The 23,192-nt window shown below is 42.5% G+C and overlaps 2 protein-coding genes across 3 annotated transcripts in view; one reads left to right on the plus strand and one right to left on the minus strand.

Moving 5' to 3' along the window:
- The window catches only part of ezh1 (enhancer of zeste 1 polycomb repressive complex 2 subunit), a 12,397-nt gene extending 9,054 nt beyond the window's left edge, over nt 1–3,343 (plus strand). Inside the window, exons 15-20 of one of the 2 annotated variants that reach the window (XM_084038119.1) lie at nt 878–1,056; nt 1,192–1,287; nt 1,391–1,472; nt 1,546–1,626; nt 1,729–1,853; nt 1,973–3,343. In XM_084038119.1, the coding sequence (XP_083894245.1) occupies nt 878–1,056; nt 1,192–1,287; nt 1,391–1,472; nt 1,546–1,626; nt 1,729–1,817 (527 nt within the window). In that variant the 3' untranslated portion in view covers nt 1,818–1,853; nt 1,973–3,343. The remainder of the gene's footprint in view (nt 1–877; nt 1,057–1,191; nt 1,288–1,390; nt 1,473–1,545; nt 1,627–1,728; nt 1,854–1,972) is intronic. The other variant, XM_084038118.1, reaches the window with a different exon arrangement.
- A 903-nt stretch (nt 3,344–4,246) lies between these two features.
- Nucleotides 4,247–22,761, minus strand: cntnap1 (contactin associated protein 1). The gene is made up of 24 exons (XM_084038111.1): nt 22,465–22,761; nt 18,475–18,576; nt 17,706–17,899; nt 17,264–17,417; nt 16,735–16,938; nt 16,400–16,584; nt 16,031–16,180; nt 14,981–15,242; nt 13,935–14,084; nt 13,673–13,847; nt 12,806–12,912; nt 12,574–12,696; nt 12,068–12,271; nt 11,826–11,982; nt 11,612–11,739; nt 11,352–11,525; nt 11,038–11,256; nt 10,689–10,928; nt 10,359–10,598; nt 10,093–10,220; nt 9,867–9,960; nt 9,515–9,745; nt 9,383–9,427; nt 4,247–6,721 (listed from the first exon to the last, which is right to left on the minus strand). Exons 1-24 carry the CDS (start codon nt 22,523–22,525, stop codon nt 6,522–6,524), a joined length of 3,927 nt encoding a protein of 1,308 aa, XP_083894237.1. The 5' UTR covers nt 22,526–22,761; the 3' UTR covers nt 4,247–6,521.
- Between the last annotated feature and the right edge of the window lie 431 nt (nt 22,762–23,192).

The raw sequence follows: 23,192 nt of genomic DNA on the forward strand, positions 1-23,192 counted from the left end.
TTTTCCCCCAAACCACAATAGAGCATGGCAGCAGAATGTAAAACGATTCTGCAGTATTCTGGCAGCGGTCAGAGGAGAAACTGTCCTCTGGCCGACATAGGTGGGTGTCTGTTGAAATACAGAGCTGTGCTCAGAATGAGGCATTCGCTGCTGCAGCAGCAATGGCCCAGAACTGTGTTTTCCGAAATGGCCACATGGTGGAGGAATGCATTTTGTATTTTACCCTCTGGAGTGTTTACAACAGACACCGGGGAGAAGATGAAGTAAATATTTTCCCATGGTTTGGACGAGATGGTTTTGCCTCATTTGTTCATCCCTTGTGGTTCAGTCACCTTCGTCTTCCCCCTCCTCCCTGCCCGACTGTTACCTCGCCTTTTCCCGTAGCCGAGGAGAGCCGGGGCCAAAAGGAAACAGCTCCCTGATGCACATGTGTGTGCTTAAAGCTTTGGAGAGAAATCAAAGCGATGTGACAGGCCCTGTGTCTGATATACAACATAATCTCCAACATCAGTCAGACCGCTCCAGCTAAACAATGCTGGATAATACAGAGTCATAAAACCCACGCAAGCTGGGAATGGGAGGATGAAACGGCACGGAGGAGACAAAGGCAAAGACAGTTTTACCCAAGCAGAGGCTGCTGGAAAGACATTTTGCTTATTCTTGCCTGATCCCTCCATTCACCTGCCTGCAGGGTGTTTCACTCTGCAAAATTGTATTTCAGCATATCTGCCAGCAGAGGGCTCTGAGTGATCGGCTCCTCAGCATTTCTCAGCCATCCAGTTTTTGTGCTGCAACTGCATTTTAACATTGAATATCAGGAAAAAAGGAATTATTCATCCTAATCATACTCTGTTTTGTGTGCCCTAATGTTTTCCAGGCCAGAACCGCTTCCCAGGCTGCAGGTGTAAGACCCAGTGCAACACTAAACAGTGTCCCTGCTACCTGGCCGTGAGGGAATGTGACCCGGATCTGTGCATGACCTGCGGCACTGCGGAGCACTGGGACACCAAAGCCATCTCCTGCAAGAACTGCAGCATCCAGAGAGGTCTGAAAAAGGTACACAAGGACACTTGGAGGTCTAAAAGGTTTCCTGTTTCAAAAGTGATGTTGTGTTATTCTGGAGACAAGTCAGTGGTGCTTAGATCATATATATGACTCGTGGTGTCCTAACCTACATCTGACTCCTCTCAGCACCTGCTTCTGGCTCCATCAGATGTCGCCGGATGGGGCACCTTCATCAAAGAGCCGGTTCAGAAGAATGAGTTCATCTCTGAATACTGCGGAGAGGTGGGTCCATGCAGTTTAGTCAGATTCAAATATATATATATTTATTTATAAGCTCTCAGCTCGACTTACAGTTTGTATTATTACTGTGTGTGTGCATGAGCAGCTGATCTCCCAGGATGAGGCAGACCGACGCGGAAGGATCTATGACAAATACATGTCTAGCTTCCTTTTCAACTTGAACAATGGCAAGTATTCCCCATACCTCCCCTGCTCTTAACCGTACCCGTCACTGTTTTTAATCCGTGTGTCTCTCGGTAGACTTTGTTGTGGATGCCACGCGAAAGGGGAACAAAATCCGCTTTGCAAATCATTCCGTTAATCCCAACTGCTACGCAAAAGGTAACACTGAATCAGTTTGTTTTGCTGTGGAATTCAAATCTTGATGACTTTTGTGGGATGAAAACCGTTTGTTGTCTCACGCTATGTTTGCCGCTCTTGCAGTGGTGATGGTGAACGGAGACCACCGCATTGGCATCTTTGCCAAACGAGCTATCCTGCAAGGAGAGGAACTCTTCTTTGACTACAGGTAGAGTCACTGGCCTTTTAGTGACTCCAGCAGCTTCAAAGTAAAATAAAAAGAACAACAACAAAAAAACAGGCCGCGCTGTACATTGTGACTGAATTACCACTTTCTGCATTTCCTCTTCACTAATTCAGACTCTTCCCTTCCCATTTTCTTCCACAGATACAGCCAAGCGGATGCTCTCAAATACGTTGGTATAGAGAGGGAGGTAGAAATGACTTAGCTACACCTGCTGCCTACCTCCATAACCTTCCCCTAACTCTTCAGCCACCCACTAATGCTTCTGTCCCTCTCTGTAGCATCTAGCTGACGAGTTCCAATGAACAGTCACTGCCTCTCTCCTCTCTGCTACAATTCTAAAAATAGAGAGTCCCTCCCTGCTGTCTGCAGGTGCCCCCGCCCTGCAGACGGCATGCCACCTCCTTCAGTGACATCACTCAGCTCTCCCTCTCATCTGCCCAAAACCACCCGATCCACCTGCAAGACTGTATACGCCAAGCTTATGAAATGAAACTATTTAAAGTGGAAATACTATTAATCCGTATCGCTTACTGCACCAAGAGGATCACATGGTTTTTTGTTTTTCTTTGTTTCATCTTGTCAAAGCAAAGAGGTCGTGATTGATTACCCATCATACAGTGTGTTGCTCTCTAAGCAGTTCTGTTACTGTACTTATAGACCGGCTTTTGTTTGACCTCTCAATACGTAATGCAAGCTTCTACATCGTACCTAATGATGCTCAGTGAAATGCATGTGCTGTCTCTTGGATAAAAAAAACAAAAACAATAAACAATGTTAGCAACAGCGTTAGCTTCAGTCAGATTCTGCTCTGTGCAGTCTCTCAGTATTGTAGTGTGATGTTACCCACTGCCTTGATCTTCAGAAGAATTGACCGGGTTCCACAGCTTTGTAAGTTCTTCTGTGAACCTCTTCAGCGGCTGGCATCACCACTACATCGTTATTGTAGTTATTGTGCATTTATATCATTGTTCTGCAAAAAATAGGCAACCAGACAAGAAACCGACTGACTGAATGTAACCTTTCGATGATGGTGAAGAGATCTCATCCCTCTTTTCATTTTACATATTACAACTATTGGTACTTGCAACGTGCATGCACATCAAACCGATCTTGAGGACATTTTTGGAAGGAAATTATTAATACATTAACAACAGTCACACAGTAAATGCCATCCTTTAAAAATAATATAAGTGCCAAATGATTCCACACCAAAAAAAGGCTGAAACAGTGTGGATGTGTTGCATAATTAAACGAGGTGAGTTAAAGGTTATGACCGTGGGAAAAGCTAAATTATCCGCGTTTGACCAAATATTAAAGTCCCCCACATGTGAATGTAAAATATCCTTTATCATCTTCATTTTTTTGTTATATGTCCAGATGTTATCCACCCTGTTTTTCATTTATAAAACATTAAAGCCCACTTTGAAATGAGATCCTTCTCAATAGGGATGAACAAAATGGAGTTTACTGCTATGTACAGTGTCTGCCTATAAAAATAAAAGTTTAACTTTATACATTAAAACATGCTCTTCCTGTGTGTTTATTGTCTATGCAAACAGGCCTCTCACCTGAAATAACACATTGCTCATTTTCTTCAAGCTTCTTTTTATTGAGGTGACTATGCCTTGATTTACACAGTAATGGCCATTTACAGTGAAAATGTTACAAAAACAAAACAGAAAAACTCCTGAAATTCAGTGTGATCACAAACACAACTGTAATGGTTATTTCTGGTACTTGTTGCAGAAAGTTTGATGGTGCAGGAAAGTGGTCTGACCTGCCTACTGGTGCTTCATCATGTACACGATGCCACTGTTGACAGGGTATCTGCTGGTTTATACACTGTAAAGTATGAAAAAGTCTTAAGGCCTTCATAAGTATTACAATCGCTATATGTGTTCATACTCAGAATAGACTTGAACCCAAGTGACTTTTTACTAACCCCAATTACATGTTTCCCCCTTTAATATACGTATATTAACCAGTTATACATTTGGTGAAATCAGCAGATACCCGGTCTGAGCTAACAACATCATTCTGACTACTCCATCTTCTGGCCATTTTTTTTATCATAATCCCTTTTATTCACACCTGTCAGGATCTGTTCAGCACAGCTTCAATGATCTTTGTAATTTCCCAACACCTGATGCCTGAACCTGAAGGAGCCACTGAGCTAAATCCAGGCCTGGTCTCACCGTACGACTGGGATGTACTACGATAAGTGAGTTGTACAGTTGGCATCAGTGCACATGACTGTTTTTTAACGAGAGTCATTATTTAACATCGGTATCTTGGTGATCAAACTATGAACACACACATCTAAACATCCTGTCAGTCACACATACACACGCTCCAGGGACCACACATGATTTAGGTGAGGGGCAATGAAGTGACAATGCTAGGGTTACCAATGAATACTGGGAGGTGTATACATTTATAGAATACATAAGTCGACTCTTTACTAATAGGCAACGAAGCATATTGGACACAAGTTTGTTGGCTTGCGCCTAATATGAATTTTGAGTGGTGATTGTCCATTTAACAAAAACACAAACTCTACTTTGTGTCGATCACAAACCAACAGTTTCACTCTGTTTACTCATTTGCTTTATCATTCATCACATTACAGCATTCTTAAAAATATAGCCTGCATATGCCAGTTTTGGCCGAATCTATACAATTTCATACATCATTAACAAGTGTCTTTGCGGTACCGCAGCTTTGACATCCTTTCTCTGTACAATTTCACACAGTTCTGCTCATCTGTAATGGAGGAAACCAACAATGTTGAGTTTTTGGAGGTGTGATAATGCTACAGAAAACATCTACTCTACTTTCTTTATCCTGAGCGTTCCAAAAAGCTACCATGAATAAGTTTACTTTCATTGCTAAGCAGCCTACAGTGAAAACACCTGAGCAGGTCTTCACCGTAGTGTCTGCTCATACATTACAGAGTCAGAGGATTTTACATTCAAAGCACTCCATTCAACTGTTTTTAACTTGTTTTGTAGAAACCAAAGGAATAAAAAAAAAAGTCGCTTAACACATTATTCACGTATACACACATCCTACTTGCTATTGTGCATCTGCAAAATAAACTTTAACATCAATAGTGGCTGAAAGAAGCTCATTGTATTGCATGTTACTGCACAGTGTGGCCATGCTCTACTAACGCATAGCTCTATGTTACAAATGTTTTACATTTTTTCCCCCATGTTTTTCACGTACACAATAGTGCTTTAGTATCAACGTAAATCTGCGGTGAGTGATGATAGCCTGAAGCTTTGGTTGCACCGGACATCAAATGAAATTTCATCTTGCCAGAGAAGAAAAGATCATTGGACTATATAGAATGTTCAACTTTCCACTGAAAGCAGCTAATCAAGCAGCAGCAGCAATGACAGCGTGGGCGGCTAACGTTCCTACGGCATTACGCAAAAATAGTGTAGCAGTATGAGTTGGAAGTGACAGATTTACACACTTGTGGTCCGCTGTACATTATTTTACTGTGTGTGTGTGTGTGTTTGTGTGTGTGTGTTTCCTGAAAGATGCGTATTACTGGGGGTGAAAGGATTGTGAGATTCTTTCGTAACAGGATCAGAGGTGTATGCCGAGTCAAACTCTCTGTAGCACCGAGCTATTGGCAGCTTGATCTTAATATAAGCAACCAGACGTGAGACAGAAGGAATGAGAACTTGGTTATGTAGGTCATCCTGTCCCTGCTGAGCTTCATCACCTCATTTGTTTTCATTCTGCAGCGCACCAACAGCCTGTCAGCTCTCACACCTAGAGGAGTATCTTATCATATCATCACACTCTCATGTCCAAAGCCTCATAGCTGAGAATGTGTGTAGGAATCTGAGCATACTGTGATCGGCAAAGCTGCTATCTACTGACGCTATGGCAATTCTCAACCACTTACATGTGCCATCCTGTATAGGTAATGCACTGCTATAGGCTGCAATACAACAAATAGGCTATGAGGGTATATACCTTATACAATCTTTATATGTATCATCTCAAAGCTCCATGCTTGTCAGTGTGTTCTCTCGTCTGTTGGATGTTTTTATTCGTGAACACCAGTTTTGCTTCGATGATCTGTATTTTTGTTGCACTGGTTTAGTTCACTAGATCTCAGATGAGCTCAAACCCAAGACGCTACAATGCCAAAAAATTGCTCCATGAGAGATCGAAAAAGTACATCTTATATGGCAATATATCTATGCATTAAGATATTGGTAGTTTTGATCAGTCTCGAAAATGACTCAGGAAAAAAAATCTATCAATAAATAGGTGAGAATACATTAAACTGATCCAACTGTAACTAATATCCCGTAAAATCCTGATCCCACAGTGTCTGATCTAAACCCTATCTGAATAAGCTAATGTTACTTCAGATCAAGCTTGCTCAGATGAGGCACTTCAGTATTTCACCCTGCAATACAGTGTGAGACTCGTACGCTTCTCACGCAACATGGGGCTTGATGTGAACTTTTAACCCTTACCAAAATACATACTATGTAGAGCACCAGGCGTCAACCCCGCGGAAAGGAACACAAACCGAGATGTAAAAAAGGGGAACGAAAGACTTAGAAAAATTAATACAGGTATCTGTGGTTATTGTTAGTGCTATTTCCCTTTGCCCAACCCTCAGTCAAATCCCACCCACTGCCCTAAAGGTCCTGCGACGCTAGTCGTTCCTGAACTCCTCTTCAATTTCCGGGAGTTTCTTTCTTTCCCTCCTCAGGGTCTCGGTCAGCGGCCTGGAGCTGCTGGGCGACTCCAGGTTTTTCGGTTCGTTGGTGCGGTAGCTGCCCTTCTGCTGATACGCATAGATGTAGATGCTGTACAGGCCTCCGAAGAGCAGCAGCAGTGCCAGGATGACAATGACTAAAATGGGGAAAAATCGCACAGTCAGAGTAAATCTGCAACATAATGAAGACAGAGATGATGTAGAAAAAGGAGGAATAGGCCCTGTTTGACTGATGTTTTAATGCTTTAATGCCACGCCCATTGCAAGGTTGGCCCAGTATCTTCCCCATCTTTTGTTCTGTTCGGGATCTCCAACCTCTTTTGTTTCTCTGATTCGTACTTTGAGTATGTTTTGTCTTTTTCTTGATCCTCATCAATGAAATACTTTGTTTTTTTGCTACAAAGAGTCTGGAGTATTGCAGATTTGTGGAAAGTGTGAATAAAGGGCCCTCAATGATTTTAATGTGGGACAGCCCTAAACCATCATGGATTTCCAGTGAGTGTGGACGTTAGGACTGGGCCGTTCAGCAGTTCACCAGTTCAGCATTCCTGGTCTGCTGTCTCAGTACTTTCCATTACCCCCACCTCTGCTCCACTCTACCTGCCAGCCACTCCCACCTCATCAAATCACCCATTCACCTGCACTCGTAGCTGCTACCAATCACAAATCAAGCCTGTGTTCATCTGGGCCTGCTTAAAGCCTCAAGAGTCTCTGCTCTGTTTTCTGGAACTGAACTCTTATTTGATCGATCTAATCCCATCGGTTTTTGCTGAACTTCTCCATAAAAGTCATTACCGACTTTATTGGTTGTAGGCTACTGTGTCCTGAACACACCTGTCACACACTGCACGAGTTGTGTTTGAGTTACAAAATCGATGTTTTGAGATAGTTTTGCTTTTACATCAACTCGTCGAGGATTAACTCAGTTTTTGGCCATTTTGGGATTTTCTGTTCACCTTGGAGGAATGCAAGGAAAACATAGCTTTCTTCAAGGATTCAAGGCAACACGTGGTGAGTTATTATATAAATGTAACTTTCAAGGGTGAAATATTCTTTTAATGATAATCAAATTCATAAAAATGTCCTGAGGTTGACTGTACAAGATATAATTCCTGAATGCAGCCACACCAGACTGAGTAAGTCTCGGGGCATATGTGTGGGGTTGTGACCTGAGAGGAAGTGGCGTGTAGACATTTTTATTTTATTTTTTGACTGGGGGCACAGACTGATGACAGGGTGGCAGGAAGTATGAGCGTGCATGTTGTAATAACATTCCCATTTTTATACTCCTATCCCATACCTACTTAAATACAAAATGCTACCTCTCTTTCTACCCCCTTCTCTCTTTCTACCTCTTAGGTAACACCAAATTGCATAGGAAGTTTGGTTTGCATATTCAAACTAAGTCCCGCCTCTGACAATCATAATTTAGAATAACTAGGCTGGCACCTGGGGCAGGCCTCATCCATCCAACAAGCTGCAATTTATACGAGCATCACACTGAGACTGGTTATTTTATAAATCTCCAGTCAAATTCCAAAATCCAAATAGATGTGTGATTATTAGCTTCTTTTATGAGACTGGGACTCTGAGTATTTATAGTCCAGCTGCCTGTGAGCCAGAAATATTGTCACATCTAAAGGTTCAGACCTCATCCCTTGTCCTTTCTGAGTGTAGTTTTAATACCCTGCCTTTTGTTGGGTTTTCTGTCACAGTCCATAGACATGCAGGCCAGCAGAACTGTAGACATTAAATGGCCTGTAGGTGTGTGTTTGTTTGTCAGTGTGTAATGGACTGGGGAAATGTCCACAGTGCCTCCGAGCCTTTCTGCCAAAGCACGCTGGGAAAGGCCTCAGGTTCACATGCTTAATAAATGGATATAGAGAACGGGTCAACGCTGTTGAAAAGATATATTGCGCCCAACACTGCTAAGAGCAGCAAAGAAGCGAAAATTATAGGCCTATTTAAAGTGGTATTGTCACAGGATGAATGAAGGAAAAATGAATGGGTAAAATATTGTAGTGGCAGAATTTGTTCACCAGCAGTTTTGTTCGTCCGACAACCGGAGGGATAATTGTTAGAATGATTGAATGGCGCACCAATCGCTAATGGCAGGCTGGTGTCCCGCATTTTGCATAATACCTCTGAATTTGAAAAGATCTATTCAACTGAAGCATTTATCAATGATGCACAGTAAGCTGGGCCCATGCAGGCTAAATATAGCTGATCCGGTAAAGGCCTCAGACAGGGATGGAGCTCAGAATCTCTGCACTGCACTTTAATCCTGAGACTCCCAGCTCTTCTGCTCATCAGGGAGGCGTGTGCGTGCGTGCGTGTGTGTGTGTGTGTGTCAAAGACAAACAGGTCTGTTTTATTTGAATTAATTTAATTCAGATAATCAAGTAGATTAAATCTGACCTCAACTGAATGAAAACAAATATAATCTCCAGTTTGATAATACATTAGAATTTAGGTTTATTTTTCAATAGGCACTTCTTACTTCTTTTAGGTTTTGTCCCACAATAAATTTAAGACTACAGTCAGACATTTGAATAAACACTCAAAAGCCCACATTGGAACCTGACAACCCTGCTCTTATTTGGGATTATAGATAGAGGATAGAGGATTTTGTGGGGAAAAAGGAAAGAGACTTTCAAACGGATGATTTGTCTCATCTGGTAGAGGGGAAATATTGAGGACGACAGAAACAAGTGAGAGAGAAGCATTGCTTCAAAATGAATATACTGCTAAATTCTTATTTTTTTAATGCAGCAATTCTGTAATGAGGTAGAACTTACCTGTTATCCAAAACAGGCCTAGATCATCATGGATATAAAAATACTCTGAAAGACAGAAATACAAAATAAGTGGATAACCACAAAATTATATATTTTTTTCAAACCGATGCATTAGGGTACATATAAACTCACCTATAGTGGTAAACCAGGGGTCTACCTCCCATGGTACATAACCAAGGATAGGAGGGAAGGCGCCACAGTTGGACTCCGATACATAGCCTTGTGTTGTAACTGGAGGGTCTGTTTCATTTGGACGGAAGAGGGCCTTTAGAGGGGCGTAGACGTTGTATCTCACCCCAGATATGCAGCCTATGAAGCCTGGAGCATTATGCCTCTGGATCTCATAGTCAATGTCACCAATCTCTGAAAGAGCAGACGGAAACAATCAAACACCCACAAAGTTACTATTTAAAATAATGAATTTAATTAATAATACAAGCAGTAATACATGCGCTCATCAACCAGTGGTAAATTAGAACTTTACCCATCACTCTGCCCAGGAACATGGACTTTGGAGAGTCGAACCTGGCATCCTCCACTAAGGTTATCTTTTCCACTATGGGCTCCATGTAATCCACCTGTGTGTGGTATGTCAAAGATAAGGTTACTTTAGAGCCAGGATACTAGGAAACTAAGATAAGTGGTGTGTACAAAGGTCTATGATTTTTCTTGACAATATTATTTGATTGAAGATAAAAACCAGCATCAACCTGTGTTTTGATGGTTCTGTTGTGTCTGGTTATGTTGATATAGTGGGGATATCCATCTGCCAGGTTTCGGTGAGTCAGCTGGTACTTGTGTGTTATGAGCCCCAGCTTATACCTCAGATCAACACTACCTATAGAGGAAACAAAAGACATCAGTAGCAAATACCGTTTGTTTTTTTTACTTGATTTATATCAACTATGGATAGATTAAAGTCTCTAACAGAAGTAGAAGCTTTCACATTCTCAGATTGTTTCTAAGCTTCTCTTACCGTCATTCATGAGGATGATGGCAATGTAGTCTTGGACAAAGGAGCTGATGTAGAGCAACACGGCTGGTGTGTAAACGGTGCTGAAACTGAACTCAATGTCATCTGCTGTGTCATTGTAGCCGAGGCTGAAGTTGTCGTAATGCGGGTCGATCCAGTTGGCCCATGCTGCTTCATCCGTTATAGGCTTCTTTCGTATGTTGTATCTCAGCCAGGAGCCAATCTCAAAATAGGCCCCGATGTCTTACAAAGGATCATTGTGGAATTAGACAGATGATGTTGGTTACTATGTGAAGGTTTGTGTCAGGGCTAGAGAAACAAGCATGAACTCACCTTTATGGCAGTAGAAACCATCAAAAGCTGTGTTGTTACAGTCACAAGTGTAGGAAGCGTAGCCCTCTATACACTGGCCGCTGTTTCGGCACGGTAGGGTAGTATTGAGACACTCTCCAGTACAGTTCCTCCTTATACCCTGTTCTTCATTTACTTTCCCCTCGAGATCAAGTGGAACACCGTTCATCCGCAACCCTCGAAGACACCCCAAGAAAGGTCTGAGGGTGCGGTTGGCTGCACCTAATATAGAGAAAACTCGTATCAGTGGTTATTCATCTTTAAGTGAGAGGAAACATTAAGTCCACTGTATGTCATGCCAAATGTACATGTGCACCTCAGATCAACCTACCTACAAGGACGGGATGGGTAAACTTCATGGTGACGAAAGTCTGACCTGGAAAGTGTGTGACAGCCCAGGGCTGATAATCAACCTTGATCCGGGCTAGCTTCACATTAATCTCGGCCTGAACAAAGTGCCACTCGTTGTCATTGAGTGGCACAGGGGACCGTAGTGTCACATTGACGATGCCATCGCCAACCATAAATACGAACAAAAGGTTATGGGTTGCTGGAAGAGAAAAGATGACAAGAAAGTACAGTTATTCTTAGATAATCATGTTGCGTGAGAAGAATATCTCCCTGGTAGCAGATGAGTCAACTCACTATTCATCTCTATCCGTATGAAGTTTCGAAGTTGGTCATCAGAATTCTCCAAGAACACGCCGTGGTCTCGATAGGTTTTGAAGTGGAAGGAGATGTCGGCGCTGGAGCCAGGCCTGAAGGTTGGGAAGGTTATGTAGGTGGGCTTGGTGAAGGCAATGGTGTTCCAGATGTTTCCTTTGGAAAAACATTGAAATGTAACAAATCTCAACCCTCTCAACAAAGCTGGGCAATGAGCACAACCCATAATTAATTAAGCTCACTGTCGCCATGGCAGCGGAGGGGCCCGACTGTGATTTGTGCTTCTGAGCCGGTCCTGTTGGTGTCCCCGACTACCACCTTCCTCACAGGCAGATGGTCTCTAAAGTCCAAGTAGCCCTTATCGGAGTACCTGAGAAGCCACAATGCAGATGTTTGGACTTAATTATCAGTGTCACAGACAATAAACCTGCACAATGTACTGTATGTCTGTCTCACCACTGTCTATAGTCAGCATCACAGTTGCACTGAAACTTGGGATCGGTGCAGGTTTGGTTGATAGCGCAGCCACACTTTTGGACCTCTCTGAATGTTCCACCCCAGTAATAGTGACTCTCATTGTTCCGACCAATCCAGTAGCCAAAAGGTCTTCCATCTATTTTGAGAAAGATGAAGTGTGTGAGTTTACTGGTTTTCTTGTTTTCCCATGAGCACACTCCCAAATGAATAAACTGACTTACTAGGGGTGTTGAGGAGACGGGACTTGTAGCAGGAGTAGTCAATCCACTGCTCGCAGTACATGGAGATGTTGGCTAGAGCAGTGACTTCATCCCAGGTGGCATTCCAGTAGTTGACATCTCCTATATATGGCCGGTCTATTGAACTCCCAGTCACCTTGGTACCAGCCTCGCGGTCATTCAGAATCACTGTCCAAGCTTTATATGCTGTGTAGAGGCACGACAGATGTGGGTCATAGTGATTAAATGTTAAAAGAGAAAGATGGAGGGAATATGAATAGAATGAAAAGCAATGCATGTGAACAGTAAGATAAGAAAAACAAACAGGAGAGGGAGAAACTGCTGGACATATCTTGTTTTATAGTCTTAATTTCCCATGAAACTCCAGCACACATGTCATTACAAAAACACGATCTGACTCCAATTTTTCATCAACAACCCAAGGAGATCCGGGAATAACACTGAACACACAATGCAGATGCAGCTGTAATCTGTTAGTGATTACTTACACTTCATTTTGCAGTACACTTCAAATGGTTTCAGCGGTCCACTGAGATCAGGATCGATGGTGTAGTTCCCAGACCAATACTTGCCGCTGAGTCTGTAGGCCTCGCATGACTCTTTATATACCGCTGTCCGAAAAGTGACATGATCAATTTGTTATTATAAGGAAGAAATATGGTATGGGCCAAGAGTAATCAACTGTGAAGAAATTCTTATTATAATAAGGTTAGCACTTACACATGTGACACACTTCTCCTTTATAGCCTGTGTTCTCACACAGACAGATGAAATCATCCCAGGACTGGATGCATCTGCCTTCATGTTCACATGGATTTGGATTACATCTGTGAACAAGAGGTATGCTTATACTGAGCGTTTTGATGTTACGAAGGTGAGACTTTCATGAAGTGAGTCATTTTCTTTCTTTCCATTCCGCATTCTCTCTTTTTCGCTGTGTTAGTTGTTTGTTTGTTACACGTCATTGGAAACTGTTGGGGAGAGGGCGTGCACTTTCAAAGAATACTTGGCAGCTGATTGGATGAACCGTCTGTCAATCAAACTGCCTGAGTGAGTCAGCAGAAAAGCAAAAACATATTTTCTGTTGAGAAAAGCCTTCACTTTGCTCTTCAATGAAAACAAATTCTCCAGTTCTGACTTTTCTTGCAATTATCGATAACTTTTTTCATATTAATATACAAGATTCAGTTAGTTGTGCAAAACAGCCAGTAGAAATGTCTTTCACATGGATACTTTTTACATTTTATTTTATACTGTTGGCCTTCAAAGTGATACTTTTTTTACTTTATACTTTGAGTACATTTCAGAGCCTGTACCTTTTCACTTTCACTTGTAAAGAATTAGAATCAGTACTTCTAATTTTACCAGAGTCGGTTTGAATACTAGTATCCCTACTTCTACTTGAGTATAGAATGTCTGTACTTTTGACACCTTGGGGTATAGAGTTGGTGACTTTACCACTCAAATGACATGAGAAGATAGTTTTGATGTAACGTATTTATTAGTTCCTCATTCCATTTTCCTACGATAAATTCACACATATCATTCATGTACGCTTTATGTTACCTGATAGGTGTTATTTCTTACCTGTCAGTGATGCCACACGTGCCCAGCAACAGTTCAGCATAGCGCCCCCACTGTCGTTGCAGAATAATGTCAATATCAAGCTGCTCGTTGTCTATAAAGATATGCTGCATGCAACCATGGAAGCGGTTCAGCTTGGTCTCGCACTTCCTTATTGTGTTATTGGTTTTTGGACAACCTGAGTGCAGGAAAGCAAATGTATGAATCGGACAGAACAGATTTGTGAGTTAATTTCAGCGGCAGTCGACAATTGTCATAACCTCACCTCCAAAAAAGTAGCGGTCTCCGGTCCGAACTGTGAAAGGGTTGGTAATCTTCAGTGGAGAGCCCTCCTCCTCATCAATTGTGAGGGTCAGCAGGTTGTCTCTGGCTGCCAAATCTACTGTATGCCAGTAACCATCATTTAACCTGTAACCTAGAAACATGGAGACATACCCGTCATGCTGTTTCATCAGATTCAGTATAAAGCTCATGTATAATGTATCATTCATTATTGCCAGTCTGATAGTCTGAGTGAATGAGAGTCAACTATGTAAAGCTCTAATGGGTTTGTAGGTAGGTGTTTTTTTTTTTTTTTTTGCCCATGTAAAACCAAAAACCTGAGAAAAATTGCAAGAAATGACTAAACAGTGGGTGTTTCTCAATGTCAAGGGAGGATCTTTCAACAGCTGAATTTCAGGGATGTCATTAAATCCCACTGGATGACTAGAGCAATGTTGAGGATCCTCCAAGTTCTCCAGAGGATTGAATCCTTCATTCAGAGGATTTTGACTGACGTGTGTCCTCTGCTTCTAAATTGCCCACAATCAGAGTTGACCAAACCAGGTTGAGGGTTATAAGATTGATTGCTGTGTTTTTCAATCTGGTAGTCTGCTGCATAACGGCTATTTCTTTTCATGCCCAACATGAAGAATTTAGCATTTATTAAGAGCTGACCAAGACAGTTTTGGTTAGTTTTATTTTGTCTTTGTTGAGGTTGGTTGAAGTTTGTTTTACATTCAGCAGTGTAAAATTTCTGTTTTGTTTTTTTTAATGGTGTGTTGGCTTCGAGGAGAACATATGAATTGTGTGTTTATAAATTATAATAATTATTGTTAGTTGTATTTATTTGGTAAAAGGCCTATATATTTTGAATCTGTGTATATTGTTTTGAGGAATGCAAAATCAATATTCCTACCAGAAATTGTAACATAATTAATTATTCTAAACAAAGTTAAACCAAAAACAAAAAAAACACCTCCATTTCGTTATATCATATGATCTAAAATCTTTAAACGTTATATTCCACAATCTAACATTTCATAAGCCCACCTGCAGCAAACTGGAGTTTCTTCTTTCCAGGTTGAAATATGGTGACGTTGATCTGTCCTTCGCTTAAGCCCAGCTCGAGGGCACCTAAGTCATCAGCAAAGCGTGTGAACATGAGCAGCCCCGTGTAGTCCCATGAGCGGAACTTAAACTTGACGAACAAACGAGGTCTCCTGAAGAATCCCGGCACCTGCAGGTAGTTGTTGGGTCCAGCAAAAGTCATCGGTTTGAGCAGCATGTCCCTGCAGGCATAATGCATCTTTTTCTGAAGGGAAGAAATAGAAATCAGGCCTCAGTTAAAGTGAAAACAAGCCGCTGATTACTATTGATTCAATAACATTCTCTTGCACTTTTGACGGACCAGGCTGACTGACTAAAAGAGTTTTTTACACAACGGAATAACACAATAACACTTCTGTTGATGTAAGCAGCATGTAGTGGTGGAGCTAGATTGTGAGTGACCTTAAAAACCAAGCATACATTAAAATATTTTGAGGTCTTCCCAGCTTAAGAGCTGGTACTTTTTTTAAATCGGACAGTGATGGAAGTGTTTTGTTTTTTTATCTAGAATTTTTATTGCTTGTTTGTATTGTGATTCAAGTGGTTTTAATGTGCTCAAGTTGGCCTGCGACCAGGTTGTCAAACAATAATTCAGATGACTAAAAATCACAGTGTAAAAACATTTTCGGCAGCCTCTGTAGACATGTAATTTCTGATGGAACGAAAATTTGCAATATTGAGTTTTGTAGTTTTGCAGGTTTTCTTTTACATGTGCCTTAAAGGAAAGGTTTGAAACAATTAACACCCCGAGATATTTCAATTCACTCACAACCTGTTATTTTTCTCCCGCTACAATAATGTGATGGTCACTATTGGGTTTATTGGTTTTACAAAAGAACATACTGCCTGTTTTTGAGACATTTAATTGCAGGCAAAATTCTCTCAGCCATGCTGTAACCTGAGCCATGGATCTGAAAACATAACCTCGAAAACATAAAGTGATCATCCCAAACATGACTGGGATGTTGTGCGATGGTTTGTATAAAGCCCCACCTTTCGCGGGATGCGAATTTCAGGTTCTTCTCTCTGAGCCATGTTGATAATGTTGACACCATTGATGAAGACGTTCTCCAGGCAGCCCCGGAAATTTGGTGTGGTGGGCAGGTGAGGCAAATTTTGCTCAATGACGCCTCCTACATATAACTAGGATAAGATATAAACAAAGGCAAATGTCAATACATGAGAAAAAATAATATTTGAATGAAAGAGTTTACAAATTCACTTCAACTTGTAAGTACGAAACATTTGGAATTATCCTCCAAAGAAGCATTTAGTAAATGTTTTCAGCTAATTGATCACATACTCACCTCAGCCTTCAGTTTACATTTCATACTGTGTAGATATGATCTGTTTATGAGGTACCTGCGTATCCAGATCCAGGTGTGTAAACTCTCCTTTACAGATGGCGCTGACTGTCTGACTGTCCACTGTGAAGTTCACCTGTCGACCGGAGCGCTTGATGGTGACATAGTGCCAGTGTAGATTATCAAGAAGGCTGCCAGCACTCAGTGTAGTCCGGCCGTCGACTTTGTGTATTACACTGCTCCCTGAAAGACAGAAGGTAAAGCAAAGGGGGAATAGAAGTAAAACAAATTCTCAAAATCAGCTCTAAGAATTGTAAAACTGAGTGAAAATGCTGAACTATAATAATAATAATAATACAACTTTATTTATCCAACAAACAACCCCGGCTGTACCTAGGCTGATGTGCAGGTAAAGACGGCCTCTCTTCAGCTCCAAGGTGAAGAGGTCACCTTGAATCCCCTCACTGTGTAACAGCAGGCCGTCCTGCTCCAGAGTCTTGAAGTTAATGGCGATGTGGTCGTGTAGTGTACGGGACCTCTTTTCTGGGTACATGTAGACCACTGAGTCATCCCCGTTGTACTGTAACACATAGGAGTCTGCGGACAAAATTTCAAAATGGATTCACTATTTCCAAATTCACAACGTATTATGTAGCTTTTCTTTCTTGTTTGTTTTTTTTGTCCTTCAGGGTTTAAGGATTATCTGAGTAAATGCTGCATGGCTCATTTCCTGGAGCTCATCAGATGTGTTTGCATCTATAGTGTATAATGTTCCTGCATGAAGCAGGCGATATTGGGCGTATCTGGCACTTAGATTTAGTGGCATATTACCAAATATTATTAATCCCTGGGATTGTAGAGCGTCCCTGGATGTGAATCAGAGACGGTAAATCCCTGGGTAGCGCCCATTAGTCATTTTTACCATAAGAGCAGCCATACAGCTCCAGCCTCACACCGATCTTCCCTCCGTTCTCTGTGTTCCAGGCCAGAGGCAGCAGACGAATGTGTTTAGCAGTAAAGGCGTAATGGAAGACGTTCCTCTTCACCTGATAATAATTCCAATTCGCAGGCAGCGTCTGCAAACAGTTGAGAGCAGGAAATAGGGGAGAGAGTTATTGAGTCACTGCAATGGTGTCAGAACATTATTAAGGGACTGGAGATGAACTGATGATGAGATTAGCTTCATCAGTGTTGAACGAGATAATATGCTGTGCTGTCTTTGTTTCTGTGCCAGTGACAATGAATCTAATAGAACGCCCACTAAATCGTCTGAAAAGATTACATTTGACTCGTTAATCCCCGCCTCATCCCAGTTATGGCTCTCATCCCAACCATCCCAACCATCCTGGCTCGGTGACACCTACAGAGTTGCCTCCATCCATGATGTATGGCGTCCAGGAGTCTGGTCGGTCTCCATAGAGCAGGGTGTACTTGGTGATCCAGTCATATGAGTTGAAGGTCCCCTGGGTGGCGATGGCCACCAGTCGATACTTCCTGCCCAGGTCTACCTGCAGCCATGGCTGTCTGTCCCTGGCGGATGGGGACCAGCCACTGCTGCCTGAGGGGGAGAAAGGGGAGTGTTTGACTGGAGGGCTGACAGATCCAGTTTGACTGGGCAGAAATCGTGATCAAAGCAATTGTGGTATCAACTGAACTTGTAACAGGCAGCCATCTTGGACCTGTCAAATGCAGAGTAGGGAACTCTAAAAAGCTGCTTAGGTTTTATGGTTTTTTTTTCTGCGATTGGAAAACCTTTAGTATTCAACATTATCCAATATATTGCTTATTTATCAAGCAAATTGTAGCAAATTATAGGCCTCAATCTGTTAGCTGCTAGCAATATTTCCAAAATCAATTCCCACAGTCATTATAATTCTTCCTTCAATGCTAAATTGTGTAATCTGAGGTCCTTATTTGTGTGCTAAAGTTAAAACAAACACTAGATAATAGTGAGGCTTCCCAAACTCTGAATGTGTCATAGTACCGATATTACAGTGACTGTCAATGTAATTTCATGCCACCGCGAGAATGCTGTTATAACTTAAATGGCCATAATAATCTGCCATTAGAAAGGTCTGCAAGGTGCATGGTGTGAAATAGATTTACTCAACAGTACTACAATTAGGAACTTACCATATAATTTGGCAAAATTAGCAGAATAAAGAAAGTTATATCTGGAGGAGGCCAGGAAGGAGGAGGCGTAGAGCCCAGAGATCAGCGGATCAACACATTCTCCTGCAGTAACAAGGAAGGAAGACACCAAGGTTGGGTGTTATTAAAAAAGGACTGATCATTATTCATGCATCACTTTCAAAAGGATACGGTTGTGGGCAACAAAGACTGGCAAAGCTACACAATTTTAATTAGATTCTAGTGCATGCCCCATTAGACATAAAAACAAATCCAATTAAATTCAAAGTAAAGCACAAACACGTTTAGTTTGAGTGAGGTCACAGATTCATGTTCCACAGTAAAGCACAGTTCCTCCTTTTTAAGACTTATAAAGCCAAACAAATTGTCACTCTTAAGCCTGCATCATCTTTGCATCTTAATTTCCTCACAGGCTGGGTGGGACGAGTGGTGGATTGAGACCAACAGCTCCTGATTATGCACATCTCTGTGAAAAAACTAGTGAATGTAATGCGGCTCCACCACCTTCCTATTTCAAAAGAGGTCTGGTCCCCTGTTGTTCAGTGTTGCAGAGGCAGGATGTTGCTGCGTCACATGAATGTCTTTGTGGGCGTGTGTTAGCAGTGCTCGTCGGTGCCTGTGTGTTTCTGTGCCATTTTGTACATGCAGTGACACGGGCATTAAAGCCATCCTGAGACTGGCCCTTTTGTCACGTTGTTCTTCAGCATGTGGTTACGAGACTGATAGGACCATCGCACATCTGCTCCGGCTCGCTCCCCAGGCCGCGGCTATTAAAACTCACCATAATTCTTCCTAATCTTACTTGTGTCACTGCTGCGAATAAATGTGCAATGCCCTCACCTCAAGCTGCAAGAGAAACACTGTCTCATTTTAAGTGCCAAATGTGCTCTTTACCACTCACCAAGATTATTATAGATAGGCTAAAACTATTGGGATTGAAGGTAAGCAGATACATAGAAATAATGTTTTTTTTTAATCTGAGTGTGCACAGAACGAACTAAAATAAGCAGCTCCATGACCTTTCTCCTCCTTCTCCCTTGATATATATAATCCTCTCTAAACTTCTGCGGTTGTTAACAGGAGTTCTGGCATTGTATTTCCTGTCCTCCCATTAGCAGATTTAGTATGCAGGCTGCAGAAGGAGCAGGATGAGAGAGACTGCTGCATGGGCCCAAATCTGAAGTAGCTTCGTCATGGAGCAGAAGACGGAGCGATCACAGCAAATCATGCAGAAATGAGGAAGTGGAGAGCTTTTATCCACTGCCTACACTACCTTAAATAACACATGAAACATCCGTGAGTCGTTATGCAGCACAAATACACCCTTTTCTCTCTTAGTCACATGAGCATTCTGTCATATTTTATGCAAGGACACGCTGCACATTCAGGTGGATGAAATGTGCTGAGCAAGTGAAATGTGACCTTGACTCTCTGCCTCTGTCTGCCAGGCTGAGAGGCTTTCTCACCATCTTTATCATACGCAACTTCCTGCTGTGCTGCAGATGAAAGAAAACGCATCTCTGCTGCATCACTCCATCGCTACACTGACGAGCCATTTCAAAGGATCCATTGCTAAAGTGGCCATTCTGCAGCTGCAGTTACTTACACAGGCAAAGCTCATTTGCAACTAATGGCTTATGGTATATTGGTTTTTAATTCATCAATAAATTGTAGAGGAGAGGAATTTACTATTGAATGTGGAGAGCGGCTCCGCCCCAGACGAGAGCAGGTTAACCCAGGCCATGCAGCACCTCGGCTCCTCCTTATTGTCACACACTTTACACCCCCTCCTATTCAACATTCCTTACAGCTTCCTTCCCATCAATCTAAGTCCCGTCTCTTTTTTTACATTAAATCATCCAATCTGTCTTGCTCACACTGTGTCCCATTACCTCACACTCTGGCTCAACATCTTACTATGTTCTTTTTTTTTTTGTACTTCTCTGCCTCTCTCTCAGTGTGGGCGTTGTCATGATGCAGTAAAGTGTACCTGAAGCCTGAGCATCCAGCCACCCCTCTCCTTCTGATCCCCCCTCTCTCTCTCTCTCTGCACCACACAGAAGTCTCTTTCTCCATCTATCATTAAGGGGCTGTGAGAGCTCTATACCACCGCTCTTGCTGAATCATCAGTCTGCTGTAAGTGTGGCTGCTCTGTCTGGACCGACATATCATTCCTGCTGGTTACATACAATATGCAGAGAGGCACCTCTTCTGCCTGTCACTAGCCTGCGATGCGTGACAGCTGAGGATTCAGGCAGCAAACTCAGTCTGTCTGTGTGAATGCAGATGGCCAAGAACAATATATTGAACTGCGAACGCTGCAGCAGAAAAGGGGGTACCAAAAATATAGCATGCTTTGTTAAAGGGCTTTAAATAAATAATTCATACCCAGGCAGGCACCACAGTGGGTGGTGTCTGCCATGCATCAGTATCAGATTCAGACTTAAATTCAGATCTCAAACGGTTATTTTCTATTTTCCGGGACGGCCGAGTTTCCACACGGAGCAGCCTGCTCTTCCTGCTAGATATGAATTCGTCTACAACTTACTGAGTGAGCCTCAGTCCCGCCCCAGGCTGGGTCACTGTGCTCTGGGATCTCAGGCTCCATTTTAATCTGACAGAGCTCTACTGTGCATCTCCACAAAGCAGATACAGTATGCAGTCAGCCTGGCCAATAAAGTAACAACAGGATGGAGTCAAACCCACAGGCCCCCACTTGCAGGATAGCATTAGATGATCCAGTGACGTTTACAAACTCCCACTCAACTGCAGCTGTTCCTGTTCATTCACTTTAATAATGAGATGGCACCATTCACTTCCCAGAGCTTCTAATCGGTGGCATCATATACAAAGCGTTTTTCGGGGAATAATATTTCCCTGCAATAACTTCAGAGAGGACTCAGAAATGTGCACACTATGTATGTAAAGTGGATGCACTGACATTAACTCCCAGAGCTCATACTGTGAACCTGGTTGGAAATGCATTATGTCTAGAAGAAGTCACGTGGCAAAGCATCCTTCCTTGATCTCTTACTGATATTTAAAAAAAAACAACAAAAAAAACGAATGAGTCACGCTATGCACTTTTCAGGGTTAATTAACAGTCAGGTCCCCGTGAAGTCCTCCCACTGACATCACGCATGACGCTTATTAGTGTGCACACAAGCTCTGTGACAGGAGGCTAGATGGCACCTTTCCCCTAACTCAATTTGAGCCCCAAACACAACCCCACCTCCGTCCAAATAAGCCCTCCACACGACTCCTTCACTGATCTTACACTGACTAATCATTCCCCTGCAAAGTGAATGCGCGCTCGTCTTGTGCACGCAGGATGCAGGAATTTATGTTCAGGTGTTGGCAACGAGGGCTTCCCCTCCCCAAAAAAAAGTACTGCAGTGGGCTGGTCCCGGTCAGGACGCCGTGCCCTGCTCTCCAAACCGACACATTGATAATGTATTCAGCGGATTTCCACCCAACAACAACATGCACGGTTATTATTATTATCATTGTGTTACAAAGCAAATAGACTCGATCAGCATCGTCCTTTGAAGAGAAGTTGAAAGCACACGGTGCAGAAACTTGCGCGCTGGCTGAGCGAAAGTACTGCAATGCAGACTGTGCGGTGCTAAGCATGCGTACCTCCCGCACGACGGACGCGGCGTGCTTCCACACTTTGATTTGTGCCATAATAAAAACACAATGCTCTGCTGAAATCACAATAGCCGCCAACTAAAATGAACTGTGCTTTAAGGCTATCTGATCGAATCGCAATGATTGCCCTTCAATGATCTCAACACCCTCAGGCTACATTTTGCCCTCCAGTGGTATTTTTGCACGAATTTCATATTGCAACTTTTTCCTGATCAGATGCTAAACAATATGCAGACACGGCAGGTATAGACACTTTGACATATTTTCATCATATTCTAGCAGCCGAAAATAGATGAACAGTTGCTGTTTCACAAGACTTACGTGATGAGCAATGTTGAAAACCCAGAAATAAGAGGCATATGCTCAGTATTTTGCAAGTCATCCTTCACTTAGGACACGTTTCTTCGCACAGGCTATGTTAATTAGATCCTAGATTGTCCTGCAGCATCCTCTCTCCCCCCTTTAGCCCAACTTTAACTCGCGCAGCTCCAACTCCTCTTCCCGGGATCTCGGGCAGCCTCTACCGGGGCGGGGACGCGCATCGGATGCTGGTGCTGATGCTTCGCCGAGAGCGCGCACTTCTTCTTTTATATGATTTAAAAATGGTTTAATTCACATGGCCGTCGTGTAACGGTGCGGCTCCTGCATGATAGAATTTGTCAACTAGCAGATTGCAGAGTGCTGGACCAGATGAAGTGGGTTTCTGTTGCGTCCCTTACGCAGGAGTCTGGATGCAGGAGGTGACAGGAAGGGGAAAAAAACTTTTTTCAGTCCGCTGCAGAGTGATGGTATTTTTCCAATTAAAAAGAATATGAAGGTGTCTCCAATCTCCACATGTTTGTAGATCTGGTCAAAAAACACAATTTTCCATCTGCGTTGTGGATCATATCATCAAATGAAGATGTAATCCTCGTCTCTTCTTCTTCTACGTCTTATATCGTCCTTTGGCACATTTTTTTGTGGCTGCCAACCGGAGTGCACTGCGCTAGGAGGTGGCTATGAAGTCTTTCCCTCCAGGAACGCAGATCTGAACTTGAACCCCAAAAACA

Source organism: Eutrigla gurnardus (assembly GCF_963514095.1).
Source record: "Eutrigla gurnardus genome assembly, chromosome: 20".
NCBI classification, from domain to species: domain Eukaryota; kingdom Metazoa; phylum Chordata; class Actinopteri; order Perciformes; family Triglidae; genus Eutrigla; species Eutrigla gurnardus.